The sequence below is a fragment of the Sapajus apella genome, unplaced genomic scaffold (genome assembly GCF_009761245.1).
Source record: "Sapajus apella isolate SASKATOON/1434 unplaced genomic scaffold, GSC_monkey_1.0 scaffold2, whole genome shotgun sequence".
Classification (NCBI taxonomy): Eukaryota; Metazoa; Chordata; class Mammalia; order Primates; family Cebidae; genus Sapajus; species Sapajus apella.
The window spans coordinates 63,080,177-63,102,815 of record NW_022436942.1 but is presented as its reverse complement, the minus strand read 5'-3'; the positions used below and the strand labels follow the sequence as shown (position 1 = coordinate 63,102,815).

General features: G+C 35.2%; 1 protein-coding gene across 5 annotated transcripts in view; it reads left to right on the top strand.

Annotated features, from left to right (window-relative positions):
* Nucleotides 1–22,639, top strand: part of SLC41A2 (solute carrier family 41 member 2) — a 175,136-nt gene that overhangs the window by 84,065 nt on the left and 68,432 nt on the right. For all 5 annotated transcript variants that reach the window (XM_032299938.1, XM_032299910.1, XM_032299901.1 and 2 more), the window contains exons 5-7: nt 351–495; nt 3,391–3,537; nt 18,854–19,001. In XM_032299938.1, coding sequence (XP_032155829.1) covers nt 351–495; nt 3,391–3,537; nt 18,854–19,001 — 440 coding nt within the window. The remainder of the gene's footprint in view (nt 1–350; nt 496–3,390; nt 3,538–18,853; nt 19,002–22,639) is intronic.

The window sequence follows — 22,639 nt, the reverse complement described above, 5'->3', positions numbered from 1 at the left end:
ACTACCTCTAGAGTCAGACTTCAGACGTGTGGATTGGGTACTTCTCAGCCTGAAGGTGGCATTTTCTTAGGTGATCTATAAATTGTACCATCAGCATCACTTGGGGTGCTTGTTAAAAACAGATTCCTGGATTCCATTCCATCCCTGTTCTCACCAGATCATCCGGGCAGTTTGAGAACCCACCATTTTAGGGAACATTAAAACTAAAATATTGTAACTCTAAAAGGTAATGTAGCTCATTTATGCAATACTTTTTTTTCTGACTTTTTGTAGTAATGTTTACATTATTAAAATTTTAAAATGTGTTTTTAAAGTGAATAATTCAGTTGGATTTATAAAAAAATTTTTAGGTTCAGGCAACAGTAGTTGGTTTTCTAGCAGCTGTGGCAGCAATTATATTGGGCTGGATTCCAGAAGGAAAATATTACCTTGATCATTCCATACTTTTGTGCTCTAGCAGTGTGGCAACTGCCTTCATTGCATCTCTTCTGCAGGGTAAGTGAATTTATAAATGTCTACTCTGTAGCCTTTTATATTTACATGGTTTATTTCTTAAGATGATGACTATTTTTATTTAAATGATACTTGTTTGTTATGAAAACAACAGAAAAAAACTTATCTACAAATGTTAAAAATGCCCTAATTATTCCAGATATATTTATGTTTTATTATTTATAAACCTTAGTGAAGAACAGGCTTTTCTGAAGTTGTCTCCTGGCCTTAGATACTCCATTATAGTTCCCCAAAAAGATCAGGAACAGCAGCACTTGGACATTCATTTGTTCCTATAAGTCAAATTGACTGAGAAACTCCTTTCTGGACATGCAGGGGATTGACTGGCTTGTCACTTGAGTAACAAGTGTTCCAGGAATTCTAGGTTTCCAAAGCCGTCTTCTGTTAAAATTTTGTTGTTTCAGATTTCAAGAAAAATTTCTTCCCTGTTTCTGTGGCAATACACATATAACCCTATGCTTAAGACAGCATATTGTTGGCTGTAGAATTTTAAAGAGCCAGAAGGTTTTAAAAATTAACCACTCGAGAACTTTTATTTGCGTTATTTTTCTTTATATTTATTAATGTGAACTTTACACTAGAGAATTAGCTTATTGTGGAATCATAATCATAAAGACTTTTTTTTTAATTTTATAATTGCCATTTTCTTGCCCTTATATCACCAGCAAAGTTTTAAATGGATTATTATCACATTAGGTGATCATACAATGCAGCTAACTTTTCTGGCTAGGTTCTGGGAATTTAGGGGAATCTTATTAAAATTATGGCTTGACTTCCAAAATATTTTTAAGCATTTCGTTTTAGCACTTTAACTATGTCAGGGGTAGTTTCTTGTCTTTTTAAAGAATTGCTACATTGAATGGAGTTAACATTGACCAAAACAGAGTGAAGTTAAGCTATTGGAAAATTAAATTTTTGGTACAAAAAAGTGTTATACCATCAGCACACTATGCTTTTAGGCTCATTTGCTTCTTTTTTCTCTCTGATTTTCTTTCATTTTTTAGCCTAACAAGTATCTGAAAGCTTTGCAAAACTTCCAAAAATTCAGAATTTTAAAATGTATTTTTTTAAAGCTTCTTACTTTGAATAATGTGTGTTCTAATTTTATGATAACTTCACCTTTATAACCACTTTGGTATATGTAAAGTAGAAACTCCTAGTCATATTTGTAGGTGAGAAAACTTAACTCAGGTAAGGTGACTTGTCCAATCTCATCAACTTGTTACCAGCAGAATCAGAACTAAGATCCAAGTTTCCTGACTCCTAGCTCTTTCCACTGGACTATGATACATGCAAAAGTTCGTTTTCAGCTTAAAACTATAGATGGTACTATGTATCAGAGAACTTCCCATATACATCTTTAAATATGCTGATTTTGGAAAAAGATTCTAAGCAATTACATCTTGTTTGAATATTGCATAATGTATTTTTAAGTTTTCTGCTATTGCTTTTTTTCTTTTTCAATGATATTATGGGAAAGGTAAGTCTAGTAATCTTAAAAGCTTCCAGAATATTAAAATGTAAGGCATTGTTTGATGAGACAAAATTTCTGCTTATTAAAATGTTGGCTTTAATAGGTAGAGTAAAAAACACTGGGCTAGAGTCACAAGCTGTGTGACTTAAGGCAAGAATTTAAGCCCTACTCTACAGGATCTCAGTTTTATTATCTATAAAGTGAGTATGCTGGAACAAAAACATTTAGAGTCATTTTAACTCTAAAAATGCAGTGAAATTCTGTTCTTTTTTTTCCCCCATAGCCATAGTTAGGCTTTCATATTGATTTGTGGTGAGCACATTTAAAGTTTTCTCTGTACTACATCCTCTTAATGAATATCTTGGTGTGAGAAAATATACAATGTAGTGTGAATATAAATGTTAACAGTTTTATCTCATTTGTATGATTTAAGAAAATTAGGATGTAAAAGCACAAGTACACAGTTAAATTTTCATCTTCTGTTCTCTTATAGGTTTATAAACAGAAGCCTCAGGTTTAAAGAATATCTTTTACAAAGATTGTTTCTTGTGTTGTGGCCTTCAGTGTTTTCAAATTTAATTATGTCCTGCTGCTTAATACTTCAATGCCTTTAAATAATAAAATGAGGCCAGGCGTGGTGGTTCACACCTGTAATCCCAGCACTTTGGGAGGCTGAGGTGGGCGGATCAGGAGGTCAAGCGATAGAGACCATCCTGGCCAACTTGGTGAAACCCCATCTCTACTAAAAACACAAAAAAATTAGCTGGGTGTAGTGGTGTGTGCCTGTAGTCCCAGCCATTTGGGAGGCTGAGGCAGGAGAGTTGCTTGAACCTGGGAGGTGAAGGTTGCAATGAGCTGAGATCAGGCTACTGCACTCCAGAGCTGGCAACAGAGCATGACACTGTCTTAATAATAATAATAACTATTATTATTATAATAAAATGAAGCAAGCATTTCTAGCTACCATATGTGAACAAATCTGGTTTTGTTGGTCGTCTTCGCAGTTGTTGTACATATAAATATGACTCACCTTTTTTTTTATGCTTTCATACTTTATTTGAGGGTTAAAATTAAAATCTTTGGATTCAATACACACAAATACATTACATCTAAGATATACGTGTCACTAAATTTGAAATTTTAGCTTTAACATAATTTTAGTAGCTTTCAGACCTCTAAACGCAACACTGAACTTCTTAAATTTTCTATGATCCCCACTTGGAGTTTGTTGAAAAGCATTTTGCCAAAGCATTGGAGTAAATGTTTTGTTTGCTTTAGTCAGCTTATCTAAGCAGTCTAACTGGAACTGATATGCTGTTTGTCTATCCTACGCATTTTGGTATTTGGGGGATTGATTTTCTTTAAATCATTGCCTAAAACGTAATGAACATTCTTTCTTCTAGGAATAATAATGGTTGGGGTTATCGTTGGTTCAAAGAAGACTGGTATAAATCCTGATAATGTTGCTACACCCATTGCTGCTAGTTTTGGTGACCTTATAACTCTTGCCATATTGGCTTGGATAAGTCAGGGTTTATACTCCTGTCTTGGTAAGTTGATTTAAAACTAAATACTATGTGTTGTCTCAAGTCTCTTTAAATAAATACTTTTGCACTAATGCCATGAATCCCATGGTAGACTTCATTTGCATTAGAACCATTGTTGAGACTGATTAGGATAACTATCATTTGTTTTATACCTACTATGTGTTATGGTTCTCATTTTTTTTCCTTGTTGAGTTTAAAACTCTATAAAAAATAAGGATTATCATCTCTGATTTTAGAGGAGAAAACCAAGGATCACAGAAGTTATGTATATTATCTAAGTTTATGCAACTACTAGTAAAAAAGTTTAACACAGGCTTATCATACTTTGTGATTTCTGTCCTTTCCTCTAAATGTACAGCAGCTAGGAGTCAACCTGCAGTGTTCTCTGCATAGAGCCATCTCAGAAGATAAGCTTATAAGTGGTACTAAAATTTGCCAATGGAATGTTTTCTCCCCATCATAAACCCACACCAATAAGTAGCCAATAAGTAGCTTCATGGCAGTTAACAAAAAGGAAAAATGTCACCATGAAAATTAGCCTGAATGCTGTGTAAAGTTGGAGTCATATATGTAATTCCTGATGAATAGTGATAGAGTATTTACAGAATCTAATGAATTGTTTTAATGTAAATTTATGTTCTGGGTAAATGACAAGCGGTAAATAAATATGATTTGTGAGTGTTGATTAAATGCTAAAAGTTCATTTTGGTTTTTATTATTTTTAGATGCCAAATTAAAACAGAAACTAACAGTAATACAAGAAAAAAAATGAATATATAAGCCAAGCCAGAGGCAAACATTTGTTCACATAGCCTCACATATTTTCATGCATTCTATACAGATTTATAGTATACTTTAAAATAAATCTAGAGCACATTTCGTTTGAAGAAGAAGGGCCTCAGTTATGTGTTCTCGAAATAAAGAAAGGGCTTTAACCAACCAATGGCAGCAGTTTTCTGTGACTTTTTTAGATAGCAAGGAAGCTTCATTTATTATATAAAATTGCCTTAAGTTATTTAGTAAGTGGCATAAAAACAATATTTAGTAAGACTTGGTGTATATGTTTAAGAAACATTTCTCTCATTTAGAAGATAAAGTTCCATCCACTTTAAGTGAAGTATAGACAATAAATGATCAATGGCCTAAATATAAGCTCTTGTTCCCAAAGGTCTTGGGTTTTTGTTGTTTTTGGGCAATTTGCAAAGAATGATATATGTCCAAGTATTTTAAGGACAACACTTAATTCCCTTCTCTCCCACTCAAAAAAAGCACAGAAAATAAGTTATGTTATTAAAGGAATAATCTTAAATCTGCTCTAATGTACATTGTTTGGATGATAAATTGATAAGACTTTTTCCTTCTCTAAATTATTATACAATTTAGAAATAGATGCTAAAGTCAGGGATTGAAATATTAGCTTATGGCTAGTATTAGAAAATGTGACTTGATATTCTTCCACTCTATTAAACTCACCCACACAGTCTCAGGCAGACAGCTGGACAACTTTTAGCCCTCACCCCATAGAACAAGCTGTTAACTGTATTGAGGAATAGAGACTGTCACTAATAGGCTGTATCTCAAGAGAGAAAACCAGTAACATCTTGAGTTAGGCATGAGTTAGTGCCCCTTTCCCTAGTATTACTGATTAGATAAGTCTCTCCCAATTTGAGGGGGAGGAAAGAGAGAGGAAAAGAGAAGTAGAAGAGGATAAAGGATTATGTCTAAATTTAATTAAAAGGACAAATTCTGAGGTTTGCCCAGGAACATAGAGGGTGGGGTAGGGATGGAGGGCTGGTAGTGGTTTTGGGATGGGTTCCCCTATATACATAACAAATACAGGTATATTATTTGCAGCTTTGGGTATTTAAATTACTACTAAGTCATTTATAGCACACTTTTATTTATAACACATTATTTATAAGCAGCTGCATGTAAATACCAGATATCTCCTCAGTTAAAGACAGTGGCAAGAAAGTAAGAAAGAGAATGCCATTGAAGAATGTTATCGTGATAAACATGACAATCGTTATAATGTTACAGACGTAAGCACTATGAGATTTCAGAAGATAAACAACTATTGGGAGAAATAATGCACATTGACCTTTACAATTTAATTATATTTAATTAATTAATTAATTAATTATTTGAGACAGTCTCTCTCTGTTGCCCAGGCTGGAGTACAGCGGCACAATTTAGGCTCACTGCAACCTCTGCCTCCTAGATTCAAGTAATTCTCCTGCTTCAGCCTCCCAAGTAGCAAGGCAACCTCCGCCTCCAGGGTTCAAGTGATTGTTGTGCCTCAGTCTTCCGAGAAGGTGGGACTACAGGTGCACGCCACCATGCCTGGCTAATTTTTTGTGTTTTTAGTAGAGACGGGGTTTTGCCATGTTGCCCAGATTGGTCTCAAACTCCCGAGCTTGGGCAATCCGCCTGCCCCGTCCTACCAAAGTGCTAGGATTAAAGGTGTGAGCCACTGCGCCCTGCCTAAAATTTTATATTTTAAAATTATACAAGGGATAAACTCTCCTTATAAAAGATGTACTCATAATGTGTTGCCATCTAAAGCTTTGAATATTTTGAATGTTATATAGTGATGCATTAATAATTTAACTGGATCAAGAAATAAAGTAAAATGGAATGTAACTATCACAGATCGTGATTTTGAAAAATAATATTATTGGCCGGGCGCTGTGGCTCACACCTGTAATCCTAGCACTTTGGGAGGCTGAGGTGGGTGGATCACCTGACGTCAGGAGTTCAAGACCAGCCTGGCCATCATGGTGAAACCCCATCTTAAAATTTAAAAGATAAAAAATAAATAAAACAAAAAAGAAAAATAATATTATTAAATATTGCTTAAGATTTTCTAATGCTTGTCTTCTGAATGTTGGCTCAAAGAAATTCAAGATGAATTAACTAAAATGGTCTTTTCCATTTTTTTCTGCATCATTGATTCCCCTAAAAAGATATTTCTTACTGTGCTACAGATCAATTCCATAGTTCATTTAAGAGTTAAAGATATTACTAAAGTGTCTGTGTTCAGATTGCAAAAAGTGTCTGCTCTGTGAGCACTAGGGGGCCTCATAAGATCAGCAGTTGTATGCCTTGTATTTTTATTCTGAATACAAAGCTTAGGAACAGGCACATTTAAATTTGAAGACCCCATTCATCCTGCTGAGGAGCTTCACTCTTGGAAACCAGATTTATTTTCTGAACTATATTGAAAATACTTAGCAGTCTTTAGAGATAAAAAGAGGATTTTATGATAGCAATAGGCTTTATAGAAGCCATGTATTGTATAGTGCTCAAAGAACTGGACATTAAGAAAAGTCTTATGGGCTCAATTCATCAAAAAGATGTAACAATTATAAATATATATGCACATAACATCAGAGCACCTAAATACATATGTGATCAATTGTTAACAGATATGAAGGGGAAAATAATAAGACAGTAATAGCAGGGGACTTCAGTACCCCACTTTCAACACTGGAGAGATCATCTAGACAGAAAATCAATTAGGAAACATTGGACTTGAACTACACTTCAGACCAAATGGACCTAGCAGATATACACAAACCACTCCATCCAACAGCAGCAGAATACACATTCAAGTGCACATTGAACATTATCCAGGATAGATCATATGTTAGGCCACAAAACAAGTCTTAACAAAGAAAAGTTTAAGAAGATTGAAATCACATCAAGTATCTTTTATGAACACAGTGGTATGAAACTAGGAATCAATAATAGGAAAAAAATTGGAAAATTCAAAAACGTGAAAATCAAACATCATGCTCCTGAACAACCAAGAGGTCAAAGAAGAAATCCAAAGTGAAATTAAAAAAAAAAAATTGAGACAAATAAAAATGTTAACACAACATACTAAAACCTAGGGGAGACAGCAAAAGCAGCTCTAAAAGGGAAGTTTATAGTGATAGACACCTGCATTTGGAAAGAAGAAAGATCTCAAACAACCAAATGTTACACTTCAAGGAACTAGAAAAAGAAGAATAAAGTAAACCTAAAGTTAGCAGAAGGAAGGAGATAATAAAGACAAGAGCAGAAATAAATCAAATAGAGAATAACTAAAGAATACATTAGAAAATGATGTATGCATATATATATATATATGTATATGTATATATGGTTATGTATAAAAGATCAGTGCAGAAATAAGTAAAGAATACATTAACAAAATTTAGTTGGCTCTTCTAACAAAAGTGACAAAAACTTAGCTAGACTAAGAATAAAAAAGAGAAGACTGAAATAAATAAAATCAGAAATAAAAGTGTAGACATGACAGTGGATACCTCAGAAATAAAAAAGATCCCTAGAGATGATCATGAACAATTTTAAGCCAACAAATTAGATAACCTAGAGGAAATGGATAAATTCTTAGAAACATATATCTGCCAAAACCGAATGAGGAAGAAACCAAGCCTGAACAAACCAATAACAAATTGAGTGATTAAAGTAGTAATTAAAAGCCTCCCAACAAAGAAAAGCCCAGGACCAGATGGCTTCATGACTGAATTCTACCAAACATTCAAATAATTAGTACCAATCCTTATCTTCCAAAAACGTAGAACTAGAGGGAATACTTCAAACTCATTTATCTTTATTTTTATTTTCAGAGATGAGGGTCTTGTTCTGTCACCCAGGCTGGAGTATAGTGGTGTGATTACAGCTCATTGCATCCTTGAACTCCTGAGCTCAAGCAGTCCTTCCATCTCAGCCTCTCAAGTATCAGGAACTACAAGTACATACAACCATGACTGGCTAATTTTTAAATTTTTTTTTTAGAGACAGGGTCTCACTATGTTGTCTAGGCTGGTCTCAAACTTGTGGCCTCAAACAGTCCTTCTGCCTCAGCCTCCTGAGTTGCTGAAATTACAGGTGTGAGCCATTGCACCCAGTCCAAACTCATTTTATAAGGTCAGTATCACCTGATACCAATTTTCCAAAGAGAACACAAGAAAACAAAACTAGTTAGTTGTGGTGCCGCATACCAGTAGTTCCAGCTACTCTGGTGGCTGAGGTGGGAGGATCACTTGAGCCTAGGAGCTGGAGTCCTGCCTGGGCAATATAGTGAGACTCCCATCTCTAAAACAAAAACAAAAACAACATAAACAACAACGACAGAAATGAAAACTATAGGCCAATATCTCTGATGAACATAGCTGCAAAAATCTTCAATAACATACTAGCAAACTGAATTCAACAATTCATAAAGAATATGATACATCATGACCAAGTGGGATTCATCCCTGGGATTCAAGTATGGTTTAACATATATAGATCAATCAGTGTGATACATCACAGTGTGTTAATTAAAGTACCTAGAAATAAATTTAACCGAGGATGTGAAATATCTCTACAATAAAAACTATTAAACATTAATGTAATAAATTGAGGAAGACACAAATAAATGGAAAGTTATTCCATGTTTATGGATTGGAAGAATTAGTTTCATCCATACTACCCAAAGCAATATACAGGTTAAATGCCTTTCCTATCAAACTTTCGATGGCATTCTTCACAGAAATAGAAAAAAGAATTATAAAAATCATATGGAGCCACAAAAGACCTGAATAGCCAAAGCAATCTTAGGAAAAACAAAGTTGGAGGCATCACACTTCCTGATTTCAAATTATGTCACATAGCTATAGTAATCAAAGCAGTTATAGTACTGACATGAGAATAGACAATGGAATATGATAGAGAGCTCAGAAGCAAAACGAAACATAAACATTTTTAACAACTAATTTTTAACAAGGGCACCAAGAAGACACAATTGGGACAGAATAGTATCTTCAATAAATGGTGTTGGGAAAACTGGATATCCATATGCAAAAGAATGAAACTCGACCTTTATCTTACACGTACACAAAAATCAACTAAAAATAGATTAAAGACCTAAACATAAGACCTGAAGCCAAGTAACTCCTAGTAGAAAACGTAGGAGAAAAGCTCCTTGATGTTGGCTTTGGCAGTGATTTTTTGGATATCACATCAAAAACTCAGGCAATAAAAGCAAAAATAAGTGAGACTACACCAAATTTAAAAATTTCTGCACAGCAAAATAATCCACAAAATGAAAAGGAAATGGCATCCTATGCATTGGGAGATGATATTTGTGAACTATATATTTGATAAGGAGTTAATATCCAAAATATATAAGGAGCCCACACAGCTCAATATAAAAAAAAACCACATAATCCAGTTAAAAACTGTGCAAAGGACCTGAGTAGACATTTCCCCCAAGAGCACATAAAAATGACGAACAAGTGTATGAAAATGTACTCAGTATCACTAATCAAAGAAAAGCAAACCAAAACTGCAATGAGATATCACCTCACGTCTGTTAGAATGGCTATGATCAATAAGACAAAAGATAATGAGTATTGGCAAGGATATGGAGAAAAGGGAAGGAATCCTTGTACACTGTTGGTAGAAATGTAGATTGAAAACTGTGTGGAGATTCCTCAAAAAAATAAAAATAGAACTACTACATGACTCAGCAATCTCCCTTTTGGGTATATATCCAAAGGGAATGAAATCACCCCCTCACAGAGATATTTGCACTCTCATGTTCATTGCAGTATTATTCACAATAGCCAAGATATGGAAACAACCTAAATGTTCCTGATGGATGAGTAAATAACAAAATTATAGTATATATACAATGCAATATTATTCAGTCTTAAAAAAGGAGAATCTGCTATTTGCAACAACAGGAATGAACCTGGAAGACATTATGTCAAATGAAATAAGCCAGACACAGAAGTAAAAATACTGCATAATCTCATTTATATAGAGAATCTTTAAAAAGATGTCAGATACGTAGAAACAGAGTAGAATGGTAGTTATGGGGGATGAGGGTTAGGGGTGGAGGTTAGGCAGGAAATGGGGAGATGTAGATCAAAGGGTACAAAGTTGTAGTTATGTAGGATTAATAAATCCAGAGATCCAATGACTGTACAGCATGAGGACTATAGTAATATTGTATTATAACTAGAATTTTGCCAAGACAGACTTTAGATGCAGTTACCACAAAAAAGTGGAAAGGGATGAATATCTGAGACAATAGATGTTAAATCACTTGACTGTAGTAACCATTTAACTATATCACTAACCATATAACTATATAAGTATATATATATATGTCTATCAAAACATCAAGTTGTACACCTTAAGTATGTATCAAAAAAAAAAAAAAGTCTTATTCAACTACTCAAAATTCTGGGTATTCTGAAATGACTGAATAGCCCCTCATGTCCAGTTAGCTTTCATACATGTACTAAGTTTCTCTGTATCCATTCGATGTGTGCTACCTTTCTTTTCTTTCCTTTTTTTTTTTTTTTTTTTTTTGGAGATGGAGTCTCGCTGTGTCGCCCAGGCTGGAGTGTGGTGGCACAGTCTTGGCTCACTGCAATCTCTGTCTCCCAGGCTCAAGCAGTTCTCCTGCCTCAGTGTCTTGAGTGACTAGGATTACAGGCACCCGCCAACATGCCCGGCTAATTTTTGTATTTTAGTAGAGAGGAGGTTTCGCCATGTTGGCCAGACTGGTCTCGAACTCCTGATCTCAGGTGATCCACCCACCTCGGCCCCCCAAAGTGCTGGGATTACAGGTGTGAGCCACCACGCTCAGCCAATGTGTGCTACCTTTCTTTAGCTCCTGCAAAAATTTGCAGATTTCTGATATCTGAAATAAATAAGGAATTCTCCCCCTTTTCCTCTCTGTTCCTCCAAAAACAAAGCAAACAAGCCCAAAACTTTGTTTATTCCAATTGACTTTATTTTTTGTAGTCATCCTGAGTAACTCTTTATTGCCTAATGGATAAAGTTAAAGTTTTCTAGCCTGGTATTTAGGCCTCTCGGGGTCAGTTGGAAACATGCCTTCTCAAGCTTCTGGCTGCTTCTCCCATTCTGTAACTTTTCCTCCAGCCAAACTCAGCTGTTTACTGATCTCATATACTATCTATTTTTTAACTTAGTCTCCTCCCTCAATTCATTCCTCATTCCCCTGCCGCATTCATTCTCTTCTCCCCATCAAGGTCAGTCCAAATCCTTCTCATTTTTAAAGGTTACATTTATAGATTTTCCTAATCTTAGGTGATCTTTTTTCTCCTCTGAATTCCTATAGCACATAATTGACACTTCTCTATGACATGTTTAATGTTTAGCTGGTCATTATAGCTTTTTCTGTAAATGTAGTACCTTCTCTTATGAGGAGATAAGCTTCTTGAAGACAGAACTGTGTTTTTATTTCATTTATTTGTCGCACTCTGTAGTGCCATATACAAAATAGATGCTTAATAAACAGTACTTCACCAAATGCTTTATTCCTTTTGAAAGCATTCTAATTAATATGATTAGAAGTTATTCAGAATGATTTTGGCACAGTAGCTGTCCAATAAAATAATAGATTGTAGCAAAAAAATTGTTTTGATGAGAACGTAGTATTGGGGAAACATTGGAAGGATATCTTGTCTTAGCAGAAAGTATCTAGAAATTAGTACAACTATAGAAAAATAAAAATGGCAATGCATGGCTAGAAAAGACCTATTTCAAATGGAAATAGAAAGTTCAGAGAGTAATGTAAGCTCTGGATTCTGATATACTTTTGTATGGCTTGCAGGAACAATATAAAGGCATTTATACATTCATATAGTAATCTTTAAACATATAGTGATCTCTAAAAGCTATTCACAGGATTCAATATTGGGCCAGTAACTGGAATACATGTTCACATGATTGTTGCTCTTTCTTTCTGTTTACATACATTCCAAGATTTTTAAAATTCCTTTTCACATATTTATAACTGCATGGTTACAGTATATAATTCCTGTGTGGACATGATATTTATTGGTTTGAAAAAATTAATAGATTTTTTATTTTTACATGAGATCTGAGAAGCAAAATGTTAATTGATTTTTCATTTTTCAAGATTAACTTAAAAAGATGGCTTAACTGAAGCTGTTAGCCTCAGGTTACTGCATTCCTATGGAGATGTTCTAGAATGGTCTGTAAATAACCAGGTGGCATCCTAACAAGGATGGCATCCTAACAAGGATGCCACCTGGTTATTTACAGACCATTCTAGAATATCATTGCCTTAATGGGGTGGTGTGAATAGAATCTAAATTTATTTTGAATGTCTCTATGCTTGAGGCATTTTTAGCACTGTACCATCTTAGGTTAGAGTGATTTCTAGAATATCAGTTCCCTGAGAAAATGTAGATTGATTATTAAGGGGCATTTAGAAAAAAACTGCAACTGACAGTACCCATTTGCTTTGTTGTTTACGTAGAAATAGCTAATATATAAAAATTGTCAATCATAACAGCTACATATTTCAGAAGAATTTGAGGTGAGAATGATGAACACTATTAATGAAAAGATATAATAGCAGTTGGGAAATGCCGTCAACAATACAAAAGGTGAAAACTGTGAATCACAAAAGATGCTAGTTATGTTTGCCAGTTAGGTGGCATCAGAGCAATTTGAACCACTTTTGCTGTGTTAATCTTTACTTTTCTATAGTTTGCCTATATTACAGAATCAGTATTAATGTATATGGACATTTATTAGGCTTAAAATTCCAAAAAGTTTCAAATACGCATGTATTATCTATTGCTGTTGTAACAAATTACCACAAACCCTGTGGCTTAAAACAATAGAAATGTTTTTTGGGTTTTTTTTGTTTGTTTTGTTTTTATAGTTCTGGAAGCTAGAACAATTACAATTAAGTATAAATTCAAAATGAGTTGTATAGGACTAACATCAAGGTGTCATCAGGGTTGGATCCTTCGGGAGGTTTCAGGGGAGAATCTGTCTCTTGCCTCTTCCATCCTCTGATGGCTGTCTGCTGGTGTTCTTGGCAGGTACCCACATGACTCCAGTCTCCGCTTCTGTGGTCACATTGCCTTTTCCTCTTCTGCAGCCAAATCTGCTCCTGTCTCCCTCCTATAAGGATATCTGTGATTATATTTAGGGCTCACACAAATAATCCAGAATAATATTCCCATCTCAAAATTCTTGACTTAATCATATCTACAAAGCCCCCTTTGCCATATAAGGTAGCATTAACAGGTTCTGTGAATTATTATAGATTTTATTCAGCCTACCCTAATACCCATTATGATATACCCAGATTTTAATACAAAATATTATTTTAACCAGGATCTTTTAAATGTATTTCATTTAGAAGAAAGATGATTTTACATTTTAATGTGAATGCAGAAGTTCATAGTTGGCTTTTAATTGACTATTTCTTCTTGTTGCTTGTGTCACTGATGGTTTTCTAAAAGTAATTCTTTGATTTTATGACATCTGTAAAACACCAGTATATCCAAAAAAGAGGAAAGTTTGTAGCATCTTTTTTGTACATTTGTAATTTTCCCTGCCTACCAAAATTAGATCAGAAGCTAGCTAGGAATAAGTTAGGAGGGTCCTATAGAATTGTCCATATGGTTTAATTTGGTGGGAATAGGCATGTTGGATTTTGCAGGTAATCGAAGTAGAACACATTTGCAGTAAATCATTTGGAAATTTGAGTTTTATCATGGTTTTCTCACTATTTTAATATTTAAAAACTTTTATTTGAAGATAATAATATATTTATAGAATAGTTGCAAACATCAAAACAGTACAAAAAACAAAACAAAACAAAACAAAAAAAACACCTGCATACTCTTTACCTAGATTCACCTAAGGTTAACATTTTAGCCCATTTGCTTTATCTTTTGTTCTCCTTCTCTATGTACGTATATATTCTCCTTTGTCTTTAATGACATTGACAGTTTTGAAGAATATAGTCCTCCCTCCTGTTTTCCCCTCTGTGAGGAATTTTAAAAATTGGACGTAATTCACATGCCATGTAATTCACCTTTTTAAAGTGTACAATTCAGTGGGTTTTGGTATATTCATAAGATTCTATAAGCATCACAGGGATCTAATTCCAGAACATTGTCATCACCTCAAACAGAAATGCTGGGGCTGGTGTGGTGGCTCATGCCTGTAATCCCAGCATTTTGGGAGGCTGAGATGGGAGGATCACTGGAGCCCAGGGGTTCAAGGCTGCACTGGGCCAAGATTATGCTATGGCACTCCATCCTGGGTGACAAAGTGAGACCCTGTCTATAAACAAAACAAAAAATACTTTAGCAGTTCCTCCTCATTCCACCCCTCCTCTAACAATCACCAATCTATCTTCTCTTTGGATTTACCTATATGGGTATTTTATATAAAAGTAATCGTACGATATGTGACCTTTTGTGTCTGGCATCTTTCAGTTAGCATAATGACCAAGTAATATTCCATTATGGATACACTATGTTTTGTTTATTCACCATTTGATGAACGTTTAGGTTGCTTCACTTTTTGGCCATTATGGTTAGTGCTGCTATGAACATTCAAGTTTTTATGTAATGTACAAGTTTTTATGTAAATACATTTTCCATTCTGTTGGGTGTACATGAAGGAGTAGAATTGCTGGGTCAAGTTGAACTCTGTTTAAGTTTTTAAGGAACTGCCTGCTCATTATTTTTAGTTTATTTCCTAAGGCATTTTTTCTCCTCTTTGAAAATTCAGGGCAGTGATTCTGGGGTGTGGGTGCTTTTTTCAACTTCAGAAGTCCTTCCAAAGATTTAATGTTGAGGATAACTTCTTTAAAGTCTAGCAGGGTGCTCCTCTCTTGACCTGAGAATAAAATATTAAGATGATCTGACTTAGCAGAATAGTTCTTTTCATTTGTGTTTAGTGGTTTAAGATGCATTTTGTTTTCTATTTAGTCATATTAAAGAGATTGTTGGCAACCTTAGTCATTTTAGTAGATTGAAATGCTTCATAACTGGGATGTTATTTATCCTTATCTATTGGCTTACAAGGAGAACCGGGAATCCATTCAACAAATGAAAGTTTTTTTTCATCCTTTAAAAAATCATGGAGAAAATGACACAATGTAGCGTTAGTCATATTTCTTTAAATAGAAGAAAATACAAAAATTAATTTTGTTAGTATAATTATTTTCAAGATGTGATGGCAAATCCATACAAAAGCTTAGGAGTAAAATTTGTTTATCTTTATTTTAATATCTATAATAATTGCTTATTCCTATGTGATATGGAAAAAATGAAAATTTGGGGTTTCTATAGTTCAAGCATCTTAAGTCATAAGTGAAAAGATCTTAAAATATTTTAAGAAGCTAAAGAAATACAAAAATCAATCAAAGATAAGAGTTGGGATAAGGGTTGCAGCATTCTGTAAGATCAAAAAATTAAGTAACATTTAACTTTAAGTAATCTAAGGCTGTAGGTTACAGGACTGAGAGATAAACTCTGCCTTTTAGTTAAAAAGTATTTACTCTGCATAATAAATTAATTAGCGTTATGGAGAAGAAGGCAGGAATATCCTAGTTGAAATCTCTAATAATAATGAAACTTTGATCAGCTAAAATATTATCAGAAAAATGCCTTGAGATGATAAGACTTTCAATAAGGGATATGCAGCTTTTAACCCTAGGGAGGTTTACAATGAAATATGAATTGAGAATCAAACTCATAGAATTAATAATTATATGCCATTTTATATACTTGTAACTTAGCTAGTTAGAGTAACATGTCAGTTATCCAATTCCATTTTAAAATTTATATTTAAGGACTGGCATGGTGGCTCATGCCTGTAATCCCAGCACTTTGGGAGGCTGAGGCAGACAGATCACTTGAGGTCAGGAGTTTGAGATCAGCCTGGCCAACATGGCAAAACCCCGTCTCTACTAAAAATACAAAAGTTAGACTGGTGTGGTGGTGTGTGCCTGAAGTCCCAGCTACTCAGGAGGCTAAGACAGGAGAATCGCTTGAATCCAGGAGGCGGAGGTTGCAGTGAGCCAAGCCACTGCACTCCAGCCTGGGAGACAGAGCGAAACCCTGTCTCAAAAACAAACAAACAAACAAACAAACAACAACAAAAAAAACACCGGGCATGGCGGCTCATGCCTGTAATCCCAGCACTTTGGGAGGCCGAGGCGGGTGGATCACGAGGTCAAGAGATCGAGACCATCCTGGTCAACATGGTGAAACCCCGTCTCTACTAAAAATACAAAACATTAGCTGGGCATGGTGGTGCATGCCTGTAGTCCCAGCTACTCAGGAGGCTGAGGCAGGAGAATTGCCTGAACCCGGGAGGTGGAGGTTGCGGTGAGGCGAGATCGCGCCATTGCACTCCAGCCTGGGTAACCAGCGAAACTCCGTCTCAAAAAAAAAAAAAAAAAAAAAAAAAAAAAGTATATTTAAGTAATTGACTTATTCATGTGATTGTTAAATACAAATATTACCAAATTTGTATACATTATATCAATATTTATAAAAACTTCAGTTACCATATTTATATATTCTGTTTATTAGGTTTATAAAGATTAAGTACTTGGAAACATTTGTGATATACATCATATGTCTACAGTAAATAGGATCTCTCAGGGTATTTAAATTTGTAAATGTGACCAAATATTCTAAACTTTAAAAAATAATTTTTGGTTAGATGCTAGACATTGTAAATGTAGTGTTGTTAAGAGCTTGATTGCTTTGTTTTTTCTTTACAAAATGTTGGACTTTGTTATTTTAGGCAGTTATTTGTGGATTTGCTTGAGCTTTGTAAGACTTGCTTTTAGTTTTATTGGGACAGCTCTAGAGCAGATTTTACTCTAGGGCTCGCCCTACTACTAAGATGTAGGAGGGTCTCTACTGAATGCTCTCAGTGTTAAAGAGGCCTCTCTTCTCTAAGGAGTTAGATCTTGAATGACATCCAGCCCTGTGTAAACTCTGGAAGTTTTTCTGTTTACAACTCACCAGTTATTCTTGTCCTAGCCTTTTGGAGTTCACCCTATGTATGCATGGTTTAGAATTCAGTTCTCAAGCTCTTTCTTGGATAGCTTCCTCTTTTTCAGTATTCTACCCCATAAATTCCTGCTGCCTCAGCCTCACTCTACCAAAGTTCTCCCTCTCTGCCCTGTGGCCTATATGTGCCTTTAGGCAGAAAGCTGAGGCTATCAAAAGGATTATCTCATTTATTTTCCTTCTCTCAGGAATCACAGTCTTTGCAATGCCTCATTTTTAGTGTCTGAAAGCAGTTGAGATACACACACGTATGTGCACATAAAAAATCTAGTCATTTCTGAAATCACATTTAAAATTTTACTTAGAGATGGCACACATTATGTCTACAAAGTAAGACAAATGGCCAAGCCCAAGGTCAACAAGGCAAAGAGGTATATTCTACAGGAAAACATAGCAAGATTGAGGAGGGAATGAATACTTGTGAGCAAGTAAGACAGCCTACCACAGGTAGGTATAACAGGCCTGGCAATCTCTTACCCCAGTGTTCCTGAAAAAGCAAGATGTTAATGCTAATGGTGATGATAATGATAATAATAGTAAGAGTTTAACAAATGTTAGCTATGCCCCAGGGCACGATTCTAGTTAACTTACACGTATTTATTATCTTAAGACTCACAATAACCTCATGAGATAGATACTATTATTACCAGTTTAGAAATAAGGGAATTGAAAGCTAAATTTCTTGTTTAAGCTAAGTTGGACCTAGAGGTGAAAACTAGGTAGTCAGGGCAAATGATTGTTAGTACAGTGTGCTATATTCCATCTTCGAATGTTAAAGATTCTGAGTAGTTCCGCAGTGAAGAAGTCTGTTTACCTTTAACCTAGTTTTTCAATTTCATTTTGGAGCTTGGATATCTGTGATCAGTAGATAGGCAGCTATACTGTAAGATCCCTATGGACAAAAACAATATCCTATTTGCCTTTAGAGTTAAGGGCAGTAACTTTGGTGTCAGATACATATTTTCTTCCAGTTCTCCCTATTTCTCTACTGTATTCTGAAGCTTCTAAGCCTCAGTTTCTTCATAAAATAGAAATGACAGTATCTATTTTATATTGGTGGGGATATTAAATGAGATGATGAATGTAAAGCATTTAGCATAGTACTTGGTATACAGTAGGAGCCCAATAAATATTAGCTTTTTTACTGTTGTTCTTATTGTTGTATTGTTATTATTGCTCTTTCCATGTAGTTTCCGTAACTATTTTAATAAATGTTTGTTGAATTAATGTGTTATTTTCAGTTACATTGTTTAATATTTTTACCTTATCTACAGTTATAAATTTGTTTGAAGTTTATCAAAAATGCATAGTGTGTTAATATGTTTGTGTCATACCTTCTAGTAAATGTTGATAATTTAGATCTGCTACATAGAAGAGAGATTGAAATGTTGTCTCTCTCTTTTTTTTTTTTTTAATTTTAGAGACCTATTACTACATTTCTCCATTAGTTGGTGTCTTTTTCTTGGCTCTAACTCCTATTTGGATTATAATAGCTGCCAAACATCCAGCCACAAGAACTGTTCTTCACTCAGGCTGGGAGCCTGTCATAACAGCTATGGTTATAAGTAGGTTAGTATTAAAATGTGTGTGTGTGTGTGTATGTGTGTGTGTGTGTGTGTGTGTCTGTCTTCTATATGCACATATGTGCATATTTAAACAAATGAATTGCCTGTTTTTATTTCTTAGGTTAATTATTTTATATAGTCAATTCATTATTCTCCGAAGTATTATGACAAGGGATTTAAATGACAGGCATTAATGAAATCAGTAGATGTAAAGAACTGATTTGGCTACCAGTTTCAAACTTCTCTCCAACTAAAGCTTTACCAGATCGAGTAAAATTTAGTAGTGTTTGTCTTTGTGTGTGTAGGTTTGTGTTAACCTGACAAGGACATTACTTATTCTGAATATTAAGTTGCTCAGATGAGTATCAGAAAGCCCTAGAAATGTGTATACCATTGGCTACTTCCATATCTAGGACTCTGATGAACTTAAAGATGTAATTAAGGACAGATGTAAAAGATTTAGCTGCAAGTATCCTCATCACCCTAGAGTTTTTAATAACAAAAATAAACAGAATGACATAAAGGCCTTTCAAAAAGGTATTGATCACGTAAATTATTATATAGTCACAAAATGGAATAGCAGCCATTAAAATAACATAGCATTTCTATTGCTGTGGAAAGATGTTTATTACACATCTGATGAAAAGAACAACCTAGAAAAGAGTATGAATTTCCTATTAAACATGGTAGATTAAGAAACCTATCTTTTTCCTTCCTGAAACTACTAAAATGACAGTAAGAGAATAAAAATGCTATAAAACCACAAAGACAGGGAGCAAAGAAGGCAGCAGGGTGAGAGATTTGACAATATTAGGAAGATAGGAATCAGATGGAGAGTTGTTAACTGAATGAGCAGAATGAAAAAAGCTGAAATGTAACTGCCTATCAGAAGCAAGATTCAGAAACCCAGAAAGAGGAATTAAAGGCATCAAGTACATCTGAAAGCTGCAATGAAAAAGATTGGTTATAAATTTAGGTAAGGAGCAATTAGATCCCCAAAATCTTTCTCCAGTTTTATCACCCATGTGACTGCCCTCTCCCACCCTGGCAGAGGACAAGAATAACCTCTGGAGAGCCTAAATCAGAGAGGTTCTAGATTCAGAAACAGCTATACATGTGAGGATGTGGCTAAAGCACTGTATGAAAAGTAGAAAGACTAAGTAAGAATCTACATACTGAATAATGAGAACCCTATCCCACTTTCTCTTCTTTGTATAATGCTGGCCCACAGCCTTTTACCCCCAGGCAACAAAAAATAGATAATTTCTTCCTGGGGAAACTCACCAGCACAAAAGATCAGACCTGTAAATACTAACCCTTTAATGAAAGAGCTGCAAGCCCATCTGATTGCCTTCTGTGTGCCCCACTTGCTGACAAACTCTGCCCATGTACAGAGAGCTCCAAGTATGCCAAGCTGCCAGTAAAGGATTGCTAGACATTTCATAAAGGCCACTAACGTAAAAGTGCAAAAAAAAAAAAAAAAAAAAAAATGGTACTCAAGGAAAGTACCATCAGTTCTCTCAAAAACTCCTCAACATCGTCAGATAAATAAAAGAAGCTATTGCATTCATAATATAGGAACACAATGCTGTAATAAGGAAGATTTGAAAAACACGAAGAGCTCTTGGGAATTAAAAAATGCGTAAATAGCAGAAACAAATTCTATAGAAAAGTTGGAAGATAAAGAAACCCTCCTGAAGAGCAAACCATGAAGCAAAGAGACAATAGGCAGTGAATGATAAGGAGAGAAAATTATCAAATAAATAATAAAAGAAAATTCCCAGAACTGAAAAACACGAGCTTCCTAATGGAAAGAGCTTACTAAGTACCCAGTGTAATAAAGTAGGAGGGACCCAAAACAAAGCATATTATCATGAATCCCAAATGTTTCCAGAGAAAAAACAAGTTATATATAAAGCACTGGGAACCAGAATGATGTCCAGTAGCAACACTAAAATGATCGCCCATGCGACTGTCCTCTCCCAGCTTGTCAGGTGATCATTTTAGTGTTGGTTCACTTCACTTTAGTGTTGCTCCCTTCAAAATTCTGGGAGAAAATTATTTTGAACATTAAACATAGTCACAATATCAATAACGTGTAAGAGAAGACTAGAGAAATTTTCAGACAGGCAGGATCTCATGAAATTTACTGCCCCTCTACCCTTTTGTATAAAGCTGAAAGGAGGTGTGGTCAATCAAAATTAGGAAATAAGAAAGAAGATGACACAGGAAAGAAGAAATTATTCTGTGGCAGCATGTGGTTCATTTTTCTGTAATGTAGGTTGCTTTTTTTCCTGGAGGATTCAGGCAACAGGATCCTGTGAAATACTGGGACTTTGTTATAGTACATAGACCAAGATCAAACAGGGTATTGGTGGGAAGGTACAGGATGACTGACAGCTGTGCATCAGGGCTTGACAGGCAGTCATCCAGATTGGCAGGAGGACAGGGGGCTTAAGGAGGAAGGTCTCTAGGAGAAAAAAAAAAAAAAAAAAAAAAGTAGAATTGATGGGTTTGACTGGATTGAAAGGTACTTCGTAAACTTGGTAACACATGTAAGGTTGAATTAGTAATAGGAACTTAAAAAGTAAAGAAAAATATGAGGCAAAGCAAAAAGTGTAAGTGAAAATACCAGTAATACACTCTGTGGCTCAGCTGTGACTTATAACATTTCCATTGTTGTAATAAAGTCAACCCTAAGTAATTCACCAGAAATTATAACCAGATAAGCAGGGTGGTGGGGAGGAAGAGATTTGAGAAGGGATCAAAGTGGGGAGGGAAGTGTAAGAGAGGTCAAATCCTCATCTGCCATAGTAGGAAGTCATTTGCTAAATGTCTAAAATTTAAAATGAAGAAATAGCAGTATAAGCATGTTATTTGAAATATTGAGTTAAATGCCGGAAGAAACTGCTAAAGAAGTTAAAAAGAAATCCTAGTAGAGAACAGGACCTGGAGGTGGAGCTAGGGACTATTATTTTATTATAAACCTTATGGTACTTATACATACCCCCCCCCACTTTTTTTTTTTTTAAGAGATTGGGTCTCATCATGTTTCTCAGGCTGAAGCACAGTGACTTGATTGTAACTCACTGCAGCCTTAAACTCCTAGGCTTAAACAATCCTCCTGCCTCAGATTCCTGAGCAGATGGGATGACAGGCATGCACCCACCCAGCTAATAATTTTACTCTTTTGTGGAGACAGGGTCTCGCTATGTTGACCTGGCTGGTCTTAAACTACTGGTCTCAAGTAATCCTCTCACTTCAGCCTCCCAAAATGCTGGGATTACAGGCATGAGCCACCATGCCAGCTATACTTTTTTAATGACACACATCTATGTGATAAAAAGAAAATTTAATAAAAGCAAATAAAATTACTCATGATTTAATTTTTATTTAAAAAATGTGTATATTGGCCGGGCGCGGTGGCTCAAGCCTGTAATCCCAGCACTTTGGGAGGCTGAGGCGGGTGGATCACGAGGTCAAGAGATCGAGACCATCCTGGTCAACATGGTGAAACCCCGTCTCTACTAAAAATACAAAAATTAGCTGGGCATGGTGATGCGTGCCTGTAATCCCAGCTACTCAGGAGGCTGAGGCAGGAGAATTGCCTGAACCCAGTAGGCGGAGGTTGCGGTGAGCCAA